The 23,005-nt window shown below is 45.4% G+C and overlaps 1 protein-coding gene across 1 annotated transcript in view; it reads right to left on the bottom strand.

Moving 5' to 3' along the window:
• inpp5a (inositol polyphosphate-5-phosphatase A) overlaps positions 1-23,005 on the bottom strand; it is a 206,581-nt gene that overhangs the window by 7,754 nt on the left and 175,822 nt on the right. The window contains 1 exon segment of the mRNA XM_083774951.1: positions 5,935-6,046. Within this exon segment, the coding sequence (XP_083631077.1) occupies positions 5,935-6,046 (112 nt within the window).

Below are 23,005 nucleotides of genomic sequence, written 5' to 3'. Positions count from 1 at the left end.
AGCCTCTAGAGCCATGCCCGTTGGCCACTGGCCTTTTATGCGCTGGAGTTCTTTGTCAGGCATACCCACATATGGAGTCTATGCAAGATGTTAGAATGATGTCAGAACAGGCCAGCTCCATATATGGAGATATAGGGGTGATCAGGTCCAGGCCCCGGGCAGAGGCTTTTGTGCTGGTTCTGGACAACCGTCTATCAGACAGACTCTACACCGGGCACTGCATTCCCTGTGGGGGTGTGGAACGCGTGTGTTATATAAACTATAGTGGAAATCCACTGGTTCTTTTTCCCATTTCCGGGACAGAAACCTTTTTGTGCATAGGAGGTTTCCACCTGACACCGCCAGTATTCTCCGGGTGTTCAGAATACACTTCACAATGTAATCCAAAGTGCCTATTCGGAGAACATTATGTTTCAATATCACTTTCAGCAAACAAAGGAAGTGTTACCGACTGAGACATGGATCTGGAGAGAAGAGTATAAATCATACCAACTCTGGTTGAACTAAAGACTTTTTAAACAGCCAGGCCCCGCTCAACCTATACACACACACACACACCTATATGTACACATAGACTGTCACAGATACACACACACACACGGCCATCGACACCACACATTCACCATTCACTCGCGCACGCACGCATGCATAGAGACACGCACACGCTTTCGTGCAAGAGTCTCCCCGCGGGGTGGAGCGCTGTCAGCTGTGACTAGGTGAGACGTGGCTGTCGCCGCTTCAGAAGGGAAGAGATAGAGCGCCTGAGAATGAACCAGAAAGTGAAATCCAAATTAACTTCAAACCAATCCGCCAGTCGAAGAGGGTCAACGCCGCGCTGACATGCTTTCGCTAGCGGGACCCCCCCCCATCCCCCACACACACACACATCACGTTACCTTTTACTAGCGAGCCACGCACCGGCAGACCCCGCTATTTGTCTGGCGAGATACACACGCCTCCCCCAACACACACACACGAGCCGCTGCCTCCCAAAGCCCGGGGATACATTCATCAAACACACACTGGATAATTTACAAAGGCAGCATAAAATTGTGGATTTTCGGCCTGCATAATCTTTAGACAGATAAACAAATTACCCGGGGCCCCTCCGGCAGAGACGGAGCGCTCGCTCGGCTAAACATTCATTACCGACGCTCCCGGGGCCGGCGCCGCGCGGCACAGCCAACGGGCAACCTTTGCCGTGTTAGGGCTCGGCAAGCAGAAAATAACATGATGGCGAGTTAACCGACCGTGCCATGATAGATGATGCCACACGCTGGGGCTGTTTACAGGCCCATGTCCCAGCAATCTGGAATACTGAGAGCTGCTGAGTGAGTGCGCGCGCACGCTCACATGCGCATGTGTGTGTGCGCGTGTGTGTGTGTGTGTGCGTGGCCAGTGAATCATCAGCCAATCTGTGATAACACTAACTGTTAGGAGACTGCTCAGTTCCCGTATATTACAAGCAATTAGCTGGTAATTGAGAAAAGCTGCAAACAGTGGCCCCCCCCGGCTAAAGAGGATGTGTGTGCATGTGTGCATTTTGGCGGCAACGTTTGCGATGCACTGACTGTCTGTCACACGGAAATGTGTGACTCTGTACAGCCAGTTGCTACCAACGTTGGCAATGTGACAAACTGAAGGTCACTTGCCCTGCCAGTTCAGCGCAAAGAAGAGCATCACCCTGAAAATATCGATGTAATTAAATATTATGGATGGATTCTCAAATACCCTCACACCGCCAACGTGATGGCTTGTATTGGCAGCGCTTGCCTTCGGACTGACTTTTAAATTCAGAGTGTGGAGAAGGAAGGAACATCCGCACACTTGTTTTTAGAGCCCCATATAGACTTACTTTATTTATCTGGCAAAAAGCCGCAACCTTTTGACCGCTAGGCAAAAATATTGTGTGACCATTATAGCAGTGGTTTTCAACCTTTTTGTGGCCTCACTATTGTGCAAATCAAAATCACAAAGTACACCTGATTGCATAGTGGCGAAAGTAGCCAATTTACAAATTCACAATGCGCCGCTAGTTGAGACGCATTGTAGAGCTGCTGTTAAAATTGATTAACGTTACAACGCAGCAATTCTTCGGCTATAATGACATAATAGTGGCACAAGGTTCAGATCAAGGGCCCTATTTTCGCCAGTGCTATAGCCCTTATCCCTAAACTTCGTTGCCTTTTTTACTGCTTTAAAAAACAGTTTTGAATAATAGCCAATAATAATTTTCAAATAGCCAATCTACAAGCTCACAACGTGTCGATAGTTGAATGTTTTCAAAATAGTAAAAGAAAAATCGGATAAGGTGTATAGCATGGCGAAAATCGGGCCCCAAATCTCTGTATTGGGAAAAGTTTTTTGTTGCAGACAGCAATAATGTTTGCCACAAAATCCAGAGGCACACCATGCACTACAGCCTGACGGCCCAGCGTTGGGGGAACCAACCACTGCACTGTGGTATATATATGAGCTGCTGCAAAGTTTAAAACCTGCTTGTGATGCGTCAGTCGCCGAGAAGAAAGAGCAGGAAGGAATTTCTCATTGGCGGCGAGACAAAAGAAAGACAAACTTCCTGTGCAGCCACCCCACTGTGACTGTGTACTGACTGTTGTGCTGTACAATACAGTACGCCCCCCCCCCCACCACCACCCTCCCACTTGAAAGCTGCTGTTGTCCAATGCACGTAGAAGCCACAGTCTCCATAACAACTTAACAAGCCCTATATCATTTGCTGAACGATAAATAGCTACAACAAGCTCACTGTGACGCTTGCAGAGATGCTACTTTTTGCTATTTTTGACGACACGCCCCAAATATTGACCACAGGTTGAAAGTGTTTGATGATGTAACTAAAGTAACTATAGTGCAACTTATTCCACTGCAGCTAGATGCTCTGGATGACAGCTTCCTTCAAATGGGTGGTTCTCAAACGTTAACACATTGGATGCTAAAGACGAGCATACTCGTCCAATCCAATAAAAGGGTGCCTTACTAAAGGAGTTTTATATGGATTCAGAATGGTCTCACTACTATCCAATTTCTAACACCGGCCCCGTTGCTAGGCAACGCTTGCTTCGGCTTTGATCGGCCTTTTCAGGATTTCCCCCGCCGTTCACTTCCTGTCGTTACGTGATTTTAAATCTTATTTTTCTCGGAATCTAGGCTGAGCTTGCTGCTGAGCTGAGCTCATTTCTGACTTTTCTGCTGCCTCTGGGTTACAATATTAACGCTTCTGAAGAAATTGTTAGACGGATTTAGTCATTCCTGATCTTTTTTGGGGGAAAGGAAAGTGAACGTTTTTCAAAATAAAAACTGTGCATCCGGCCAGCAGTATGAGAGTAGTGCTGTTTTGGTGGCAAAACATTTGTTAATTTCAAAGATAATAAATGAGAGTGTACGCCTGTGCGGTTCCATTTGTACACTCTCAGAGTTGGAGACCCGTAAAGGTCCATTTGGAACACCCTCAAGGAACACAGAGGGTCCCAGGACCGCACTTTGAGAACCACTGCTCTAAATGTGCTAGGAATTGGTGTGTGAAATGTCCCTCTTGGAGTGTGTGAGCGCGTGTGTGTTCGACATGGCTGCATAGCTCCACTAAGGGCTGAGAAAACGTTTGCAGGGCTGTACAGCAGATCTTCACATAATCCAGCAAACAAAGTATGGGTATTAAGAATGAACAGACTGCAGCACAGACTGTAGGAGGAGGATGGGAAAGATGAGAGAGAGAGAGAGAGAGAGAGAGAGAGACAGAGGGTGAGTAAGCGGTAGATGGCAGATTGGTAGGGGGGTTTAGAATGGTACAATGGGTTTTGGATTTGACTCTGGGCCTAGCTCTGAGCCCGCCTGCAGCAATGGGACCAGAGAGAGAGAGAGAGAGAAAGAGATGGAGGCGGGTGGGTGGGGGGGGCAGTAGAGGAGAGGAGAATAGAAGAGTTGACAGAGAGAGAGAGAGAGAGAGAGAGAGAGAGAGAGAGAGAGAGAGAGAGAGAGAGAGATCCATGGCTTTATGAAGATGACAGGGTCCAGTGGAAGTGCTGGGATAGATATAGTGTCTTTGTGGACCGTGTCTTAGAAAACGAGTGAATATTCACAGCCACCCAGCCACTCATCCCACCATCTGCGAGCTGACAGAGGGGTGGAACATGAAACATGCATCTGTAGGCGAATGCATTGGTTCAATGAGGGGGAAAAAAATGATTCTTGTTTCGGTCGCAAACCTCTTCATTTATCGGAGGGGAAGGTTTCGCAGAGCGTTGCGCGCTCTTATGTTATAGCGACGCACAATCACAACCTTGAGTGAGCTTCCCAGTACGAACACGGCCTTATGCTCACTGCTCAGTCCCTCCCGGGGAGGGCAGACGTTGGGATTGTATGGTATTGTACTGAATGCCTTGCTCATATGCCTGTGCATGAGAGTTGGGAGCGCGTCATCACTCACTCACTCCCAATCTTCCGCCGTAGTCTGAAAACCCATCTCTTAGTTCAGACTCCATCATGGCCCGTAGCACTTGCAGGAGCACTTGCCCTAGCCTCGACGACCTACAGGCATAAGCATAGGCTCAATTTATGTAACTTACATAGGACTCTATAGTGTATACGCATAGTTTCATTATATAGATATTCCACTGTTAGGTTCTTAGCTTACGTACTGTATGATTCATGATGACTATTTTATGTATTTGATGTATTACCATGGTTTTTGTTCTTGCTAACTGTAATTCGCTCTGGATTAAGAGCGTCTACTGAATGCCTGAGTTGAAAATTGTAAATTGTCATTGCGGTCCCATCGCAGGACCGCTGTTGTGAACGAAAGCTCCCACTTGTGAAGACTGCAGTGCCAAAAAGGAGATAGGAGAACCTCACTCAGTTATTCTGATTATGATTTTTTTATTGTGTTGTTGAAAATAGCCAAACTAGCAGATCTACAAGCTCAAAGAATTGCAGTGCACTGCCAAGTCCACTCCTAATACCGCTTCTGACCGAGGCGAAGTCATTCAATTTATTTTTTAATTCGTTTTTTTCATGTCATGTGAAAGCAGGAATCATAGCTTCAAATTGACATTGGTTGTTCAGTTTGACCCACCAGTTGGTAAGGCTTTTTGGTAAGGATTTATTTAATATTTACATGTCAATTTCAGCTCTGACATTTATTTCAGACATGCTCTAGTATGTGAAGAGTCTGCCTGTGCTATTAACTAATTCTGGATAAATACAGTTTTTCTCCTCTCCTGAACAGTTAGTCTGTCTCTGTAGCGTGATGGAGCCACCATACACACACTAGTGTCCTAGACACTTAACTTTTTCTCTGCTATCTACGATTATAATCGTAGCCCTATAGGCTACGTACATGTTCATAGACAACTGTATACTCCATATGAATATCTCTAAAGCTTTGAGCGCTGTCCACATGGCGAGCCGCCGCGCATCCTGACGATCGTAAATAATTTGTCCCATTTGTGAACATTACATCGCTGCGCACATGTAACTGCTTCCAACGAGAGCTAAGCGGTATGAGCTTATATGGCTAACGGATCAATGTCCTCACAACAACAGCCCCCCACCTCACTGAATAACCCGGGAAATTAAGCAAGGATCATAGAGTGAGAGCGGATGGGTGGCACGCACAGGGCAATAATGGAGTTAACACAATATGTAAAATTGTGATGTTTTGGTAGCCATACAGCTTACCAGTTGAAGAGATTGCAGATTGAGATGTTAACGGCTGTAGTTATGAAATATACGAGATCAATCATTAGGGCTTTTCTGGAAGAGTGAAATAACAATTAACCGAAAATAGGCTAAGTACAAGCTTTTCGGCGCAGGACACCCTTCCCATAGAAGGCGTGCTGACTTCTATGGACTCCAAAATGACTGAAATCGGTCGTGGTGATTGAGAATCCACTGAATCCCTGTGGTGTGTGAAGTCACCTTTAAAACCAGGTCTCTAGCGGAGGCGGACATCAGGATGCGGTCGCACCAGGCGGGACACCGGGTGTTCATGTACTCCTTGCCCTGATTGCTGTCCTCGCTGTAGGGATAACTGGAAGGACACAAGACAACAACAAGGCTCATTAATCAGCTGAAGAAATTAATACAAAAAATAAAAACACGTGTGTGTGTGTGTGTGTGTGTGTGTGTGCGACTGTGCGTGCGCACACGTGTGCGACTGTGCGTGCGCACACGTGTGCGACTGTGCGTGCGCACACGTGTGCGACTGTGCGTGCGCACTGGCTAAACAGACACATAGGGACATTGAGACAGAGACGCGCATGGCCACGCTGCTCAACAGTGCCACTTTAGGTCACCCAGCGGTATTGCAGCTGTCCGTGCTCAAACAGACATGGAGACATACATACATAGGGACACACATAGCTGTTCATTGGAGTGTTAAATAAATAAATAAAATAAAATATAATAAAATAAATAGTGCTTTTTTAATGTTTTTTCGCCTTTATTTTGTATTTTTTTATAGAGGGACAGATAGTAGGCTCACAGGAAATGGGGATAGAGATGGGGGGGTGACATGCAGTAAAGGCCATCGGGATCGGGAGTCGAACCCGCGGCACACTGCCAGACTGGATTACCAGCCAAGGTGCCTGGACCTCTGAGCCACGGCCCAGGCCATATATTGTGATTTTAAAGCCATAGTCAATAAATAAAATTAAATGGACAATTAAAATGCCAGAAATCTAATATAAAACTGGCTTAGGGACAATGATAAATGTCGCCTCCTGCCATGTGCGTCTTCTCAGAAACAGAGTGATCAAAATGTTTTTTTTTTAGAGAGAGAGAGAAACAGGAGGTCCATTAGTATAACCAATCATCTGGCTAATCTCTTGAATCAACACACATGGTTGGCTCAATCAAAGCAATCCTTCTCTGCCAACTGTACAGGTTTTGTGTGGTGTGTGTGTGTGTGTGTGTGTGTGTGTGAGAGAGAGAGACAGAAGGACAGAACGAGAGAGAGAACGAGATATAGAAATAAACGGATAGAGAGAGACAGTCAAGTTTTTCCCCCATATGTATAGCCACATCTCTTACACCATCATCAAAAAGAGATTAGGTGTCGCGGCAAATGGCCAAGAGAGATTGTATCTGGGAAACAGCAGGGAACAATCGCATGATTTAAGCGGCGCGGGGGGCACATGAGCCCGCCATGGGAGCCATCGAGCCGATACAGATTTACATTGTTGAGAATTCAATTTGCCCCTCCGGCTCATCAAACTGCATCAGATTTACACGCCCACCAATCCAATTTGTTTGTCGGCGCTCATCAGGGTAACGTGTGCCGGGGCTTCACATACAGTAATACCCTGATCCAATTTGCTCCTCCAGTTGCCACGCGTGCTAACCGTAGCGTAGCACACGACACAACGTGCCTCCATCTTCGCTCCGGCACGCGGTGATATTCCTAACGATAAAATAAACACAGAAACTCTGCATTCTATTCATCACAGTTGCCAAGACCCCCCCACCCCCACCCCCACCTCCCGATAGCTTAATTGGACTTTGTGCCAGCGGAGTGTACATTGGGTAATTGTCTGATTGTTGTAGCCCCTGTTTTCATATCAAACTGTACCCAAACAAAAGGCCATATACTCCTGATCCAGCTACACAGTCAAAGTGTCTTGAGAAAAATGTAAATGTAACCAAATGGACCTGTAAAGGTGCGTTCAGACTTGAATTTAAAGATTCACCTCGGTTTCTTGGGAGATATGTGGTCGTAGTGGCTACATCTGTCATTAAAAAAATAAAACATTTTTTTGTAACTATATGCATAATTGCAATATTACCCTCGAGGGTGTTCTTTATCGTCATTAATGCATTTCTGCACTGCCTTTCGGAGCGCCCTCTTGTGTAATTTTGCTTAAGTAAGCAAGTAAGTGTCTTGACCTATGGTCCTGTGCGACATCCAAAAATTAAATATATAAATTATATATATATATATAGTGTTCCTAAAATGCTCTCTTTCTGTAGATGCCGAGTCTAAAACGTGACACGGCGGTGATGTATTGGCCCCGACCTCCGACCTCCAGCCTGTCCGTCAGGGACATCCATCTGTCCACAGACAGCATGTCCTTGTTTTAGCCGTCAGCCTCCGGGTGTGATTAGAGACACAATGCTAGGCTGCTGCTAGGACACCCATTACAATGGTCCATCAGCCCCCCCCACACACACACACACATGTACAACAACAAACAGGCAGGCACTCGATTCACTCAATTGTGCACATTCAAAGCCATGTTTGCGCACACATTCTGCTAATATGGTAGCCATGTCACAGGATAGTCTCGACAAAAAATAAATTGAGAGAGAGAGAGAGAGAGAGGGTGCGTGTGTGTGTGTGTGTGTGTGTGTGTGTGTGTGTGTGAGAGACCATCAGGGGCTTAACTAGTCAAATAGTGATGGTAAACAGTTCAACTTCTCTACAAATCAATGGGACAGCAACCAGAGGAGATGTTACAGATGGGCCACGGTGGCCGCAGACCTAGAAACACAAGCCCCACACACACACACACACACACACACACACACACACACACACACACACACACACACACACACACACACACACACACACACACACACACACACACACACACACACACACACACACACACACACAGTCCCCCCATGCAGAGCCCCCCCACCAGGTGTACAAATAGACTGGGCAGGGAGCTACTTAGAAGTTCCCTGCCCCCAATTAGCATTAATGGCACTTAAAGGCATAGTGAGGGAAATGCGGAAGGGGTTTTGGTATGCTAATCAAAGAGCTCAAAGAAGAAGTGATCCCAGGGATAAAGGAGAGGATGAAGAATGAAAGTGAAACCGAGATATGGAGAGCGAGCGAGAGAGAGAGAAAGTGAGTGACACAGAGAGAGAGAGAGAGAGAGAGGGGATCAGACAGAGGATGGAAAGTCAGGGGGGGGAAAAAGAGGAAAGTCTTCAAAGCAAGCAGGGTGCCGTTGGTTTGGTGGGTCTTCAGGGTGGCCTGGATGTGCTCCCCTGGCTCAAAGGGACGGTTCCCATGCTCCTTAAAGAGCCCATTGATGAGGTGCCCCGCCCATCATACAGACAGAACCCAACGTGAGAATGTAATGGCTTTATTGACTAACAAGGTTGGGGTCAGTTTGATGTTAAAGAGGAAAAAAACAGAGAAATCAGGTTAGTTCCCCCAATCTCACCTCTTTCAGACAATGAACTCAAGTCTGATAAGAAACTCACTTTGAGTGCACACACACACACACACACACACACACACACACACACACACACACACACACACACACACACACACACACAATTCAGTCATATCTGTTGACAGGATCGCCCATTGTAAAAGCTGATTAACAGCACTCCACAATGGCCATTAAAGGGCAATTCTGCGGTTGTACATGTTCAGGTAAAGGTATACAGGTTGTTTCTCCTCTTAATATTACCACACCCTCCAATGGCTCCAATAGAGATAACAGTCTTAATGCAACGGCAAACAGCCAGAGCGGCGCGCTGGGGCCAAAGTGATTAATGTGTCCGATTAGCGAGCTCACAAACTTATCGCGGAAGGTAAACGTGGCCGAGTGGGCGTGAGGGCTGGAGGCCGTCAGCTCCTATCTGGCCCTTATTGCCCGCAGCAAGACTAATTACACTAATTAATGGACAGGCCTGATAATGGCAACAATTGTCCACCTGTGTGGCAGTGGGGTGAGGGTGGGGTGGGGGGGGGCTTACTTCCAATGTTAGCAACACACACAGAACATGCATAAGCAAACATGCATACACCTTGTCGCTTCAATTACATTCCAAACCGGCTGATATAGAAGTGACGATGATGATATTAATAGCTACATGTACATTCGTATAGCACTTTTCTTCACCAAAGTCACAAAGTGCAACATAAACAGAACAGAAGTTAAAATAGAGTCTAGGTGGGGGTTTTTTTTACCCTTCAGGACGGGAACCCCCTTTGGGGTTCTTGATGCACAGTACAGTATATATAGCAACATACCATTTTGGGCATTTTGGAATAAATATTAGTTTTTCCACCATTTTTTAATACAGAATATTAGAATCAGCCTCAGTCCTAAATGGGTTAATATAATAAGTGATCAGAACTGATCGGATGAACTTTGTCTGTCCATTAAACCAGGATTATATTTAGTAATTTCCGTGGGGCGACAACCCATTCCATGATTCCAGTGGCACCGCATCAGTGGTGTAAATAGGTTTCCAATGTATTGAGTCCCGGGATGGTCTTTTAGATGAGTCCCAGGGACATTTTATGAGTCCCACTTAAATTCACCTCGCTCCTCCTTTCATTTTATATGGTTATGTGGTTATATTCATGTAGAAAACAGAAAAAGAAATTATAACTATAGCTAGCAAAATAAACTAGAATAAAAAACAGTAGGTCTACAGTAGTGCATTCTGTGGATGCAGAGGTCATTGTTTTATTGCGTCCCTTAACTATAAACTACATTTTGGGATGCAAAATGCACCCTATTTTAATCTCTGCCACACCCCCCCCTCCCTGCTCCATATAGGACTCTTCTATACTATAGCACCCACCAAGAGCCCATTCATTCACGCCTGGTTTGGAGTTTAATGTTTGACTTGGCTGCTGACACATCACTCACATCGTGTTCCGGCCACTGTCAGCTCCCCTGGCTTGTCAGTGCTGCTTGTTTGTCTTGCCCTGGTGAACGGTGAGCCCAACACAGCATCATAGTAGGGCCTGCTTACAGGCACGTGTTATATAGAGAGGCAGGGGCTGAAATCCCGTAAGAGGACACTTTTGGACGAAAATAGCAAATCGGCTAGTCAGCGCGCAACCCAGGACTCTTTAGCTAGTGGAGATGCGGTGTGTAGGCCTACGACATGGATTTCAAAAACAATTTTTTTTCAACGCAAAATTCTGCGTTCAAGTTCAGGAGACTTAAGGTAAAAAAAGCAATTCTCCTGAATGCTGCCTTCTAGTATGGCATGGAAAGGAGTGGCGAATAAAAAAAAATCTGTAATTACGTTGTAGTTCTGTTTTAACATGCACTTCTATTGTTTATATTCCTAACGGGATTGAGAACCACTGATATAGCAACATACGTTTTTCCAGAAAACTTATAGGGTGAGAAAACGTATGATTTAGTCAGGTCTCAATGTGTTATTAAAGCCTTTTAAATCTTTTCTTTCCCCACAATATAGAGCACCTTTGAACTTCTCAGCAGTCAGCACTCCAGACCTTTTCCTGCCTATCTGTAATGCGTTTTAAAAAGTGATTTAAAAGTTGACCCCGTGACGCAGCAACAGGTCAGACTGCTAACCTCTATCCCACACTGCCTCACTGTTGACCCAAGTCCCCATTGTGACACATTCTCCTATCTCCATGACCAAAAGCTATTACCTTCTTGTTCTACATAATAACAAATAAGTGACAAGCCAAACAGTGGCCCTATTGAGTGGCGCAGTATTTGATGAGGGCAATATAAACTTAGAAATATAGGCAGGGCAGGAAGCCTGAGATAAGAGTTACACACAGTTATCAATGACAGGAGGTCAAGGGTCCCCCAGAGGATCATGGGATGCGGTAATCACGGCTGTCGCTGCACTGGGATTGGCTGAAACAAAACGTCAGGAACTGACGGCGAGTTTCGAGCGACTTGCTGCCTCCACAGCAATTGTTTGTTTGCCGTCGTCAGGGGAGGCTTGGCAAAACACTCAAGAATGGCATGTTGTGCACGCACGTGTGTGAACGCACATACAGACAGTACATGTATGCATGCACGGCAAGAGAAAGAACACGCAGGCATAAATGCGCATACACGCATATGCATCGTTGATGCATAGAGATCAGCCAAGAGCTGTCGATATACAGTTAAATGTTTGCTTGGGCGTGCAGGGTTGGGGGGGTCTCATAGGCACAACATTGGTACAGTAGAATACAAATAGATTGAATGCCACAGGTTAACGTTAGTTCACCGCTGAAGGCTATAGCTAGCCTTTTGCACACCCTTGGAGATAAATAACACTTCTCTCTGCACTCTATTTGTATGATGATTGTCTTCTAGAAACGAAGTTTTCGTCCGTCCGTCCGTCCGTCCGTATCGGATCGAGTTGGCAGGAGTGGTCCGTTTTGAACACAGCCTCCGGGTTAAGTTAACAGACTGAATAAAGGCAAAAAGCACAAACCAAATCAAAACCCTCTGGCCAGTGGCCATGTTTAAATGAAGACATGGAGACCCAAGAGGAATTCCACTTAATCCTCTCTTCACACAAGGGTGTCTTATCTAACAAAGCACTCCTTCTCACCAGTGTCATCTCAGGGAAAGAGGCAAAGACACATGGCAGTGTGCAATCTTCGGCTATTACCGCCACAATGGGCCCTCATCATTTCCATGGGCTCACCAGCAGTTAGGATGATGGATACGCTTGTGGCTGTAAAACAATGTTTCCCTTCAGCTGTTCGGTGCGTTATTACCCCCCCCCCCCCCCCCCCCACTCCGAGCCGAGCGCGCCGGCACAGTCACAGCGGGACGACGACGTGGCTCTCCAATGCAGTGCTTTGACGAAAAAACGGCCGTCATTAAAAGGACATCTGTGGTACTCCATAAATGGAGTCACGCGCCTCCTCCGCTCCAGTGCAGGGTGAGCGCTAACAGCGAGGAGAACAAGAGGTCTCCTCATGTGTAGAACGCCACATACAGTGGTGGCATAGAGCTGGCATGTACTCATACCACACACACACACACACACACACACACACACACACACACACACACACACACACACACACACACACACACACACACACACACACACACACACACACACACACACACACACACACACACACACACACACACACACACACACACACACACACACACAGGGTGACATCACTCTCAGTGGTGTTGCTCAGACCGAGGATTGTCTTTATTGCACACACACTTCTAACGGCACAGAGAGCAGCTTCCTATGAGCGTCAGCTTCCTGTGTGCTCGAGTGGTCTTCAAATGAATGTGACCAGTCCCAATGGTTTCAGACACAAGTCGAGTGGTCTTCAAATTAATGTGACCAGTCCCAATGGTTTCAGACACAAGTCGAGTGGTCTTCACATTAATGTGACCAGTCCCAATGGTTTCAGACACAAGTCGAGTGGTCTTCACATTAATGTGACCAGTCCCAATGGTTTCAGACACAAGTCGAGTGGTCTTCACATTAATGTGACCAGTCCCAATGGTTTCAGGCACAAGTCGGCGCTAATGGAACTCCACAATATTGACCAAAATACATTTGATGTCTTTTTCTGTTGCGTTTTTTCATTTTTAGCCACATTAACACAGTTGGAATGTTAAAGAAGAAGTTTTTACTTATGTTCCAATTTCCAATTTCAATACAATACATCATATCAGGGGTCGGCAACCCAAGATGTTGAATGAGCCATTTTCGACCAAAAAAAATTATTCAAAATCTATCTGGAGCCGCAACATTTTTTTAGCCATAAAATGCTTATATAATGAAGACAAAAGGGCTGCAAGTGGATATTAGCCTATCTATCAAAATAAAAAGTGCGCTATGGTTTAACTTTCATTACGGGCCCGTTCGGAAATAGCGCACTGAGCGCACTGTGCAATGCAAACTAATATAGGCGAGTGCGCTCCCGGTGCGCATTTCCGAACGCAGTCAACGCACCCTCCATTATTATGCCATGTTTTTTGCATTGTGTTCTTACCCGTTTAATGTGATTTCTGTGTGTGGACATCGCTGGAGAGCTTCTCAACACTGGGCACGTAAAATGTCACTTTAATCTTCACACACAACTGCGCAGGCTCTCATCGGTGAGGCGTGTGCGGTATTTGGATTTAATGTAGTTCATGTTTGAGAATATCTGCTCACAACGTTACTCCACAAATACTCCAAATGCGAGTTTCTTCATGTTCACATAATTGTCTGGAAGAGCATTCCATGTTTTCCACACAAGTGTGTCGTGTTTTGGGAGGTTTACAATATCGGTATTTGCCTGTATGCTTAATCTGCAGTGACAAACTATCAAACAATAAAAAAGTAACGTTGAAAGACATTTCCAGGGAAAGCATGCTAAGTTTGCATGGATGAGAGAAAGAGGGCTGTTGCAGTCACAGAACAGCTGAAGAAAGCAGAAGGGAGCAAAGTCAGCAAACTATAACTTTTAAGAAGTGGATCGCAATCATCGCAGCTTTAAACTCCACCACTGCTGGCTGCTGCTATAGTTTCGTTGCAACACGGGAGATAATACAACGTCTATATGACTCCTTCATATACTGTAGTCACCGTCTGTGAACGGCTTGCCACGTTTTATTTATTGTTTGATAAGTTTGTCACTGCAGATTTAGCCATGGTGCGTCATGGCAACTGCAGCCTGTTTTATGCAATCGCTACATTTACATTGTAAACGTGTACATAAACATTCAGATTCCAAATATAAAGTACTCGCCACGTGTGCCACTGGTGTTAGAATGTTGCTGGTACAGCGATTAGCATTTCTGCATCCCGCGTTGTTTAATAAAAAGCATTTTTATCCGAGCTGTTATTTTGCCATTGGCTTTCAACTACGCGCCCCCAACCGGTGTGCAACTGTGGATTTCCCAACCCCGTTTGAGACAAGTAGCCGGGGCGCTCGGATAAAAATGCTTTTTATTAAACAACGCGGGATGCAGCAATGCTAATCACTGTACCAGCAAATTTCTAACCCCCGTGGCACATGTGGCGAGGACCTTATATTTGAAATCGGAATGTTTATATACACGTTTGGACTGCGATTGCGTAAAACAGGCTGCTGTTGCGTCATGGGATACTGCAGATTAAGCATACAGGCAATCCATCTTCTGCATTGGCTGTGAAGGCATAAGCGTCTGTCCATGAATTGTTAAATCCTCTGTTTTCGTCGGCTATCTTTCTTTTTCTCCCTGTAGATGTAGAAGCCATAGCGTAGCAGGCACCAGCCTCACACACCCACCGGTTTGTTTATAATAGTGTCAGGCGCGCAGCATGCGAGTGTGTCGCATGCTATGACGCGAATTTTAGTTGACATTATTGAAACTTAATATTTATTCTACACATTTTTACAAAATTGGGAAACTTAAGAATGTTTCTGTCACGTTTTGCCTCCTACAGAAACCATAAATGAAAAATAAAAATGTGAAAAAATAAACATTTATACATTTTCATCGATTTTTTTGTAATGCTACAGAGAGCCACCAGGGGAGTGCTCAAGAGCCGCATGCGGCTCTAGAGCCGCCGGTTGCCGACCCCTGCATCATATGAAAGCTTACAAAAAATTAAGATGGCCTACATGTGTCTCAAACCACTGTATTCGGTCACATTTATACATGTGGCCAATTGGGCGCACTAATGTTCACAGTCAAAATCTCAAGTCTGTATTCATAGGGAAAAAAACTATCCACAAGATCAACTGAGCCTGTACTGTATATCCTATTTTTGAGCATTTTGACATGCCCATTGGTGTGCCTGGCGGGCACAGAAACGTGTGGAAGTGTGAGTGGGTGTCCCTTCAAGGAGTGAAGGCTGTATTCACTACAATTGACTCCGTGGAAAATACACTCCTTGCGGCCTGTATGGATATTGAAGGCCAGGTTAATTGATTCTGTGGCATGGCGTGTGTGTGTGTGTGTGTGTGTGTGTGTGATCCATTATTAAATGCAGAGATGCATTCCACAAAAAACGAGCATTCATGCTTCATACACAAAACTCCAGCACTGATTGTTGTTGCAGGGAAAGAAGCAAAGTGGAAGTTAGAAAATAAATACTAGAAAATATACGCCAAATAAATGGTGCATTTTATATAGCACCTTTATCCAAGGCGCTTTACATTCACCCATTCACACACACATTCATACACCAATGGCAGTGGAAACCATGCAAGGCACCAACTAGCACATCGGGAGCAATTAGGGGTTCAGTGTCTTGCTTCGACAGTAACTCTGGGGGAGCCCTGGTTTGAACTGTCCATCCAGGCCCTCTACCCCTGAACCACCGCCGCCCCCAAGGACCCCCGCCGCCCCCCAAGGACCCCCCATAAGAGAAGACTTTTACGGCAACAGCAGTGATTCTCAACCAGTTTAATTTCAAGGACCCCCAGTTTGACCTGAATTAGGCTACGGTTCCCCATTTATTGGCATTTCTATCTCTGGGACTCTAATTTATATTGTAAAATCAATGTTAGGCCTGGGCCGTGGCTCAGCGGTCCAGGCACCTTGGCCGGTAGCCCAAGTCTGGCAGTGTGCCGCGGGCTCGACTCCCGATCCCGACGGCCTTTACTGCATGTCACTCCCCCATCTCTCTCCCCCATTTGCTGTCAGCCTACTGTCTGTTGCTCTATAAAAAATATTAAATAAAGGCGAAAGCCGCAAAAAAAATCAATGTTAATTTAACTCTGAGTGTACAAATGGAACGAAATGGACCCGTCAGTGTCCATTTGTACAATTTGTACAATCCTATGCAATATGCTATATTAATGGTTGTAGTTATGAATGTCCGTACATAGCCTATCAGCGGGATTCAGCGTTTTAGCCAAAGCGATGTAATTACGCATAATAACTATCATTTGAAAATGTATCTCTCTTCAACAAATGGGAGCCAGCGGCAGGCTTTTTCCCCATTGCGGTCCTTTTCATAATTCAGTGTTTTAGCCAAAGCGATGCAGGCCTAATTATTATATTATTTTCATTCCATACCAAAACTGTGTTGCGTGTGTGTGTGTGCGCGTGTGTTTACTACACACACGCAAAATAACTGGGAGGCGGAGGCGTGGGGGGTGCGCTGCCCGTAGTGATGTAGAAACGAGTGCTTGGGGCGCCCGCTGGCCTAGCTGTCCAGGCGCATGCCGCCACATATAGGCTCTGGCCTGACAGCGTGTCACGTGTTCATGACGACCTTTGCTATACGTGTCTCTCCCCTTCTCTCTCTCTCTCTCTCTCTTTCCTGTCCGTCTTCACTGTATAACTATCAATAAAAGGCACAAGAGTCAAAAACAAATCTTTAAAAAAATAATATATAATATATCTTCTTTGCGGGAAAGAAGATGGTACACAGGAAAGGAAGGAAGGAAAGGAAAGAAGATAGTACACTGGAAAGGAAAGGAGATGGTACACAGGAAAGGAAAGTCTACAACTCTCACTGGTCCGGTCCTTGACACGGGCATGTCTAACGTGTCTGTGGTTCTGTCTGTTGTCTGTGTGTTACGGTGCTGGGTGACCTTACCTGTGACCCTCAAATAAAGAAAAGTGTTCTTTGTTTGACCTTTGTTGCATGCCGGCGTTAACGTGTGAAACTTTTTTATGATGTGAATACAGTCGAATATATGATGTGATAATAGTCGTCTACAGCAGTGGTTCCCAAAGTGGGGTCCGGGGACCCCCAAGGGTCCTTAAGGGAGTTCTAGGGGGTCCCCAGCTAAATGATAGTTGGTTTCATAATTAACGTTCCAATTTTGGAGCTGGACTAAGAACCAAAAATAACTGAACCGGTTCCCATTGGGAACCATGACCGGTGGAAAGGGGGCCTCAGAGTTAAATTAACATTGATTTTACAATATAAATTGGGGTATCAGAGATAGAAATGCCATTAAATGGGGGTCCATAGCCTGTTGCATATCAAACTGGGGGGGTCCTTCAAAAATAGTTGAAAATCACTGCTAGAGCTGTAAAAATTCCCTGGCATATCTTTTCTAATGGGGGTCATTTTTTTTTCATTGACATGAAAAAGTTTGGGAACCACTTGGTCTACAGATAGCAAAAAGTGTTGTGGTATTGTTGATGTGTTTTAAATGTTTTGTGTAACAGTCAACATATAAATTAACCTCAACAATTTGCAACTCAAGTTGTGTAGTTTCGATGTTGCAGCATCGGCCTTCAGAGCCAGCCAGCAGGTATTAGTTCTCAAGATTTATTGTGCAAATTGATAAATTGGCACCTAGCCATTTGAGACATCTGACCAAATGCTATTTTCCTGTCTTTCAAAGTATGCAGTCATTCCGCCTGACACAATCTTTTTCCTAAAGATTATTTTCTCTACCCCTACCTACCTCCCTCCCTCCCTCCCTGCCCTCCTAGAACACTGGACGTGTGAATGTTGTGGCATTTTCCCAGAGGGGAAGTCACTCTTCCGCCCATCCTCATAGACCCGCCACCTTTGGAAAATGTATGCTAACTTGCTAAAGGTTGGTCCCGAGGTGGCAGCCTCTGGCTTCCCGTCAAACACCAGACGGTGAAGAGACAACTCTTTCATCACTTTCACTCCTATCTCAGTTTCGTTTCACCCTCTGACCACCTCGGGACTCTCTCCTCTCTCCTCCGTTTTTACAAAGTCTAGACTTGGCAAACAGACACATGGAACTGGAGCCGTGTGCTCCCATCTTTCTCTCTGCTCAAATACACATACACAGTCACAGATAAATACACACAGGGGGGGGGGGGGGACTGAAAAGAAAACAACAGTCCACCTGCTCATGGATATCCATCCAAAACAACATCATTCTTTTTGGATCTTTCATGAATAAGGTTTCTATTTTTTGTTTCTGTTAGCACGGTGATGACTTTAGCGTATTGCTGTCTACATGCAATTATTTATCTGTTTTGGATACACAGCAGAGTGCCGGAATGGTAGGAATTTGCCGGTTTATGCTGCCAACAGCAGGATTAAAGTGAAAATGGTTAAGATCCAACTGAGTGCTGCCTGCTAGCAGGACACACGCTGTGGAGACTGTAACAGAGCCTTCTCCAATCTCTGCTTCGCCTCCCTTTGCGTCGCGGCTTGAGAAACGCATCGTGAAATCACGAGTGTCAATTTAACTCTGACACATGAGTAAAGCCCTCCAGCGTCAACTTATCCATTTGTAACTTCCAGAGAGTGTACAAATGCAACAGGTCCATTTGGTTATGTTTTCCAACAGTGGGTGCACGGGACCGGAGCACCTTTTTTCCGTTCCTCTTCCAGCATCTCCCTATGCTTCCCCCCCCTTTCCCCTCTTCGGTGAACTTATGAGTTGTACGCTTGATGAAGTTGTGCCGCTATAGCTGGGCCGCGCGTCGCTCAAAATCTCCCTCAAAGCCCGTTCCCAGTAACCAGGTTAAAGAGGGAATACATTGCTCTAGCGTCCCCCACCCTCATTGTCCACTGCATTTCCCTCGCCAAGCCGCGGCCCCCGATTCAATTGTTGCATCGATCTCCCAACAAAAGAAGAACGAGAGTCAAGAAATCAGATCAGAGCACTACTAAAAGCTTTTCCCCTAAATCAATCACAATATATGAATAAGTTACTACCGTCTCTTAGTATGTTTTAGGGGGATATTACCGTAGTTGTGTTATTTCTGATATGAAATCAAAAGTACCGTAATGCACGGCATGCCGTAGCGTTATTCCCAGCCCAGCGGACCTGCTGCAGCCATATATGCAAAGGATATAATGACCTAATGGCTGCTCTAAGTATCACATAAGAGCTTGATGTTGCTTTTGGATAAACCATGATGGAGCAGCTATATGCCAGTAAATGACCAGTTTCTGATTAATAGACTCTCCCATACTATAAAACTCCTCCTGTGTGTGTGTGTGTGTGTGAGCGTGTTTAGTGGTCGCCCCGCGGCCTATCAGCGCACGGCAGCCGACTGGCTCCAAGTCCAACTGTGACGGGGCATGGCCAAATTCCACACCCCGGTGCCCGAGTGCTTAGACATGTCACAGCCAACTTTGACGGACGATGTCTTGAAGGAAAGCGATGTGAATTTACAGCTTGTAGGACATTCTTTGAACGCAAAGACGGCGCAAGGGGGAACAAATGTATACATGTATGCACATATGTGTTCACTGCAGGGGGAAGACAGAAGCGGCTGTACTTCCCAAACCTGAAACCCGGGCTTTCCCCCCCCCATCCGTGTCTCTCTCTCGCCACACAAACACATCACACGCCTCTTTCTACCAATGCTTCAACTGCTTTATTGCATCCACCTGAACAGCAAACCCCAGAGAAAATGGAAACCTATTACCCCATTTAGACCCGAGGACGATTCTAAAAAAAAGTCGTTATTCCTAAATTAGACAGTTAAAAAAAAAAATCACTATGTTTCTATGTCAGTCGTTCTCAAACTATTTCATGTCAAGGACCCCCAGAATTATATGTAATTGGCCGCGGACCCCAATCTCAAAATATGTTGTTCCAGGGACCCTCCCATGGCAGAAACAAACGTTTGAGTTAAAAATGTTCACTGTGAATGAATATATATTCAATGATTTGCACACATTTTCAAGATTTTTCAAAATTAGCAGATCTACAAGCTCGTAGTGCTACGAGCTTGTAGATCTGCTATTTTTCAATAGCTAAAGTATAACATAATCCTTACAACACCAAAAGGGGTTCCCGTCCAGAATGGGTTAAACCACATGCATGAACCACCATATACTTTGTTGACCGGGGTTTCTCATGGATCTGTACTTGGCCTCGTCCTTTTCCCCCTATATACACTAAATCTATACATACAATTAGCCGCTAACTAAGCAAGCTCACCATGTGTCGCGCTTTGTGGACCAGCAGTTTATTGTCAAACGTTCACCTATATGATGACATGCCCAGAATATTTGAGGATGCCAGGGTTCATGTGGTCAGGGTGAGAATCAAGGAGAGATGCACTGATTCACCTCGGAGGACTTTAAACGTGTATTACACATCAGCAGATCGTTGCGTCTTATATAACACCATGCTGCTCATCCTTGGCTGCCTGTCTGTTGTTGTGACAACGTCCTGCTCCTCTATTGGACAACACATCAAATTAACTTGCAAATTAAATGCTGGTGACTGCTATTGATTTATAGATTGGACAAAAGGGAGCAGTGTGTGCGTGTGTGTGTGTCTGTGTATAGGTGTGTGTTTGTGTGTGCACATGCATGTGACTGTGCACGTGTGTACACGGAGAGCACTGATGGCCTGCGTTAAAAAGAGTAATAACCTCACAGATGGCGAGGGGCTGGTCCAGAGTCAGCTATGTGACGGAGAACAATCATTGAGGGCTTGATTGCTCATGGTGCACAAGGCAGACTTGACAGGGGGAGGGGGATGAGTGTGTAAGTGTTGTGCGTGCATGCATGTGTGTGTGTGTGTGTATGTCTGTGTGTGCGCGCTCGTGTGTGTGTGAACAGTGGGAGGAGGATGCGGGCTGTTTAAGTTTAACTAGGCCATTGCTACCCATTCACGGCTGACAATGATGGGGCTTGTAGCGCACACACACAGTAGATCAAATCAAATTTCATACGCTGTTCCCCAGGTCGCACCTCTTTGATTCATCATCTCGTCCAAGTGGGTGAGAATCATTTTGTATTCCTTCCACACCGGGAGCATCCATTCCCGCCCTTTGCGGACGAGATGATTCAGTATTATATGGATAGATAAGGTGCAAAGAGTCAGCCGGTGTAAGAGGGACAATAAATCCACCTGTCACTTATGCAAAGTGATGTAAATGGGCTCCGTGATTAAGATACGGAGTCATTTAAAAGCAGGAACTGGCGGAACCCTTGACTGACACTGACACACACACACACACACACACACACACACACACACACACACACTTCATTTGACACAACAGTGAAGATTTTACCGTGCACACACTATCCTATCCTATCCCTCATTTTTAAACATCGAATGTTGTGTAAATAATTATGTCACAAATGGATAAATGAACACTCAACATTGTACTATGGGCACACATCACACCACGTACGCATCCTCCAAACACGAGACAAGACGGGAGACGGGCACAGAAACATGGATGCATGCATACATACACGCCAATATTCAGGTACATATGTATGCGCATGCACTCGTACAAACCCATGTGATAGCTTAATCTCAAACTCTCACACAAGTAAAACACACACACACACACACACACACACACACATACTGAAGTCCCCCGCTGCCCTGCGCCTGCCACTGGAGCAGTTTATCAAGTAATTATTGTTTGATTACAGCGTTTCATTATCTGCACTGATTGAGTCACAACCGGCGGCAAAGGTCAAGCGCCATTAACGCGCTGCTCCCGAAACATATTTCCACGCAGGCCGTGTGTTTGCCCTCCCTCTCTGCTGAAAAGGGCTAATTGCAAATGCATTTGTTTGAGGAAGAGGAGAGCAGAGCCGAGCCCGCCTGCATGCATGCTGCAATTTCTCCCCCACGTTGCACTAGCAATGAATATCAATGCGGGCCACACACATACACACGTCTCACACACACACACACACACACAGTTTGGGATTGCGTCCAATCATACCAAACATCCGACAACCAACAAATCCTGCTGCTCTTTTACCACCAGCTGTGATAATGAGCCTTTGTGTTATTTGACCGGTCATTGAGATCAGACTGAATGATATAAAACATTATGTCGCGCGACGTGGGCCAAGAAATCATGGCATTCAGTCATGATGTAACATTATAATACCTCCGGTGTGCTTTTGTATTTGACTGGTGCCACGCACGCATTTAAACACTTTCAAATTGGTGTCCTTATTTTTTGGGCAAAATATAGGCGGAAATTTCCACAATTTTAGTTTTCCCAAATAGCACATCTATAAACGCAACAATGAGTTGAGCTTTTAGATAAGCTGTTTTCACTATTCATCGTACAATGGAGTATATATGAGGCCAGTTCCAAACAAATTAAAACGCAAGAAAGTAATTTTATATATATTTTTGGCATTTAGCGCTATTCAAAAATAGCAGATAAACAAGGACACTTCAACACCCAACTCTGGGGGCAGGGCGCGTGATTCAACTGGAAACCTTGTGGTTCCCATCCGGACTCTGTACCGGCCACTCGACCCCCTGAACCACACAGCAAACCACAGCTCTTGAACAGAATTATTAGTAGAACACTATATCTAACAATCAAGTTAAAATTGGCCATACTAGCAGGTCTCTTGAGGTATGGACACAAAAAAACAGCCAAATCAAGACAAATCA

Source organism: Protomyctophum parallelum (genome assembly GCF_964188405.1).
Source record: "Protomyctophum parallelum genome assembly, chromosome: 10".
Classification (NCBI taxonomy): Eukaryota; Metazoa; Chordata; class Actinopteri; order Myctophiformes; family Myctophidae; genus Protomyctophum; species Protomyctophum parallelum.
This window is presented reverse-complemented; position numbering and strand designations above follow the sequence as displayed.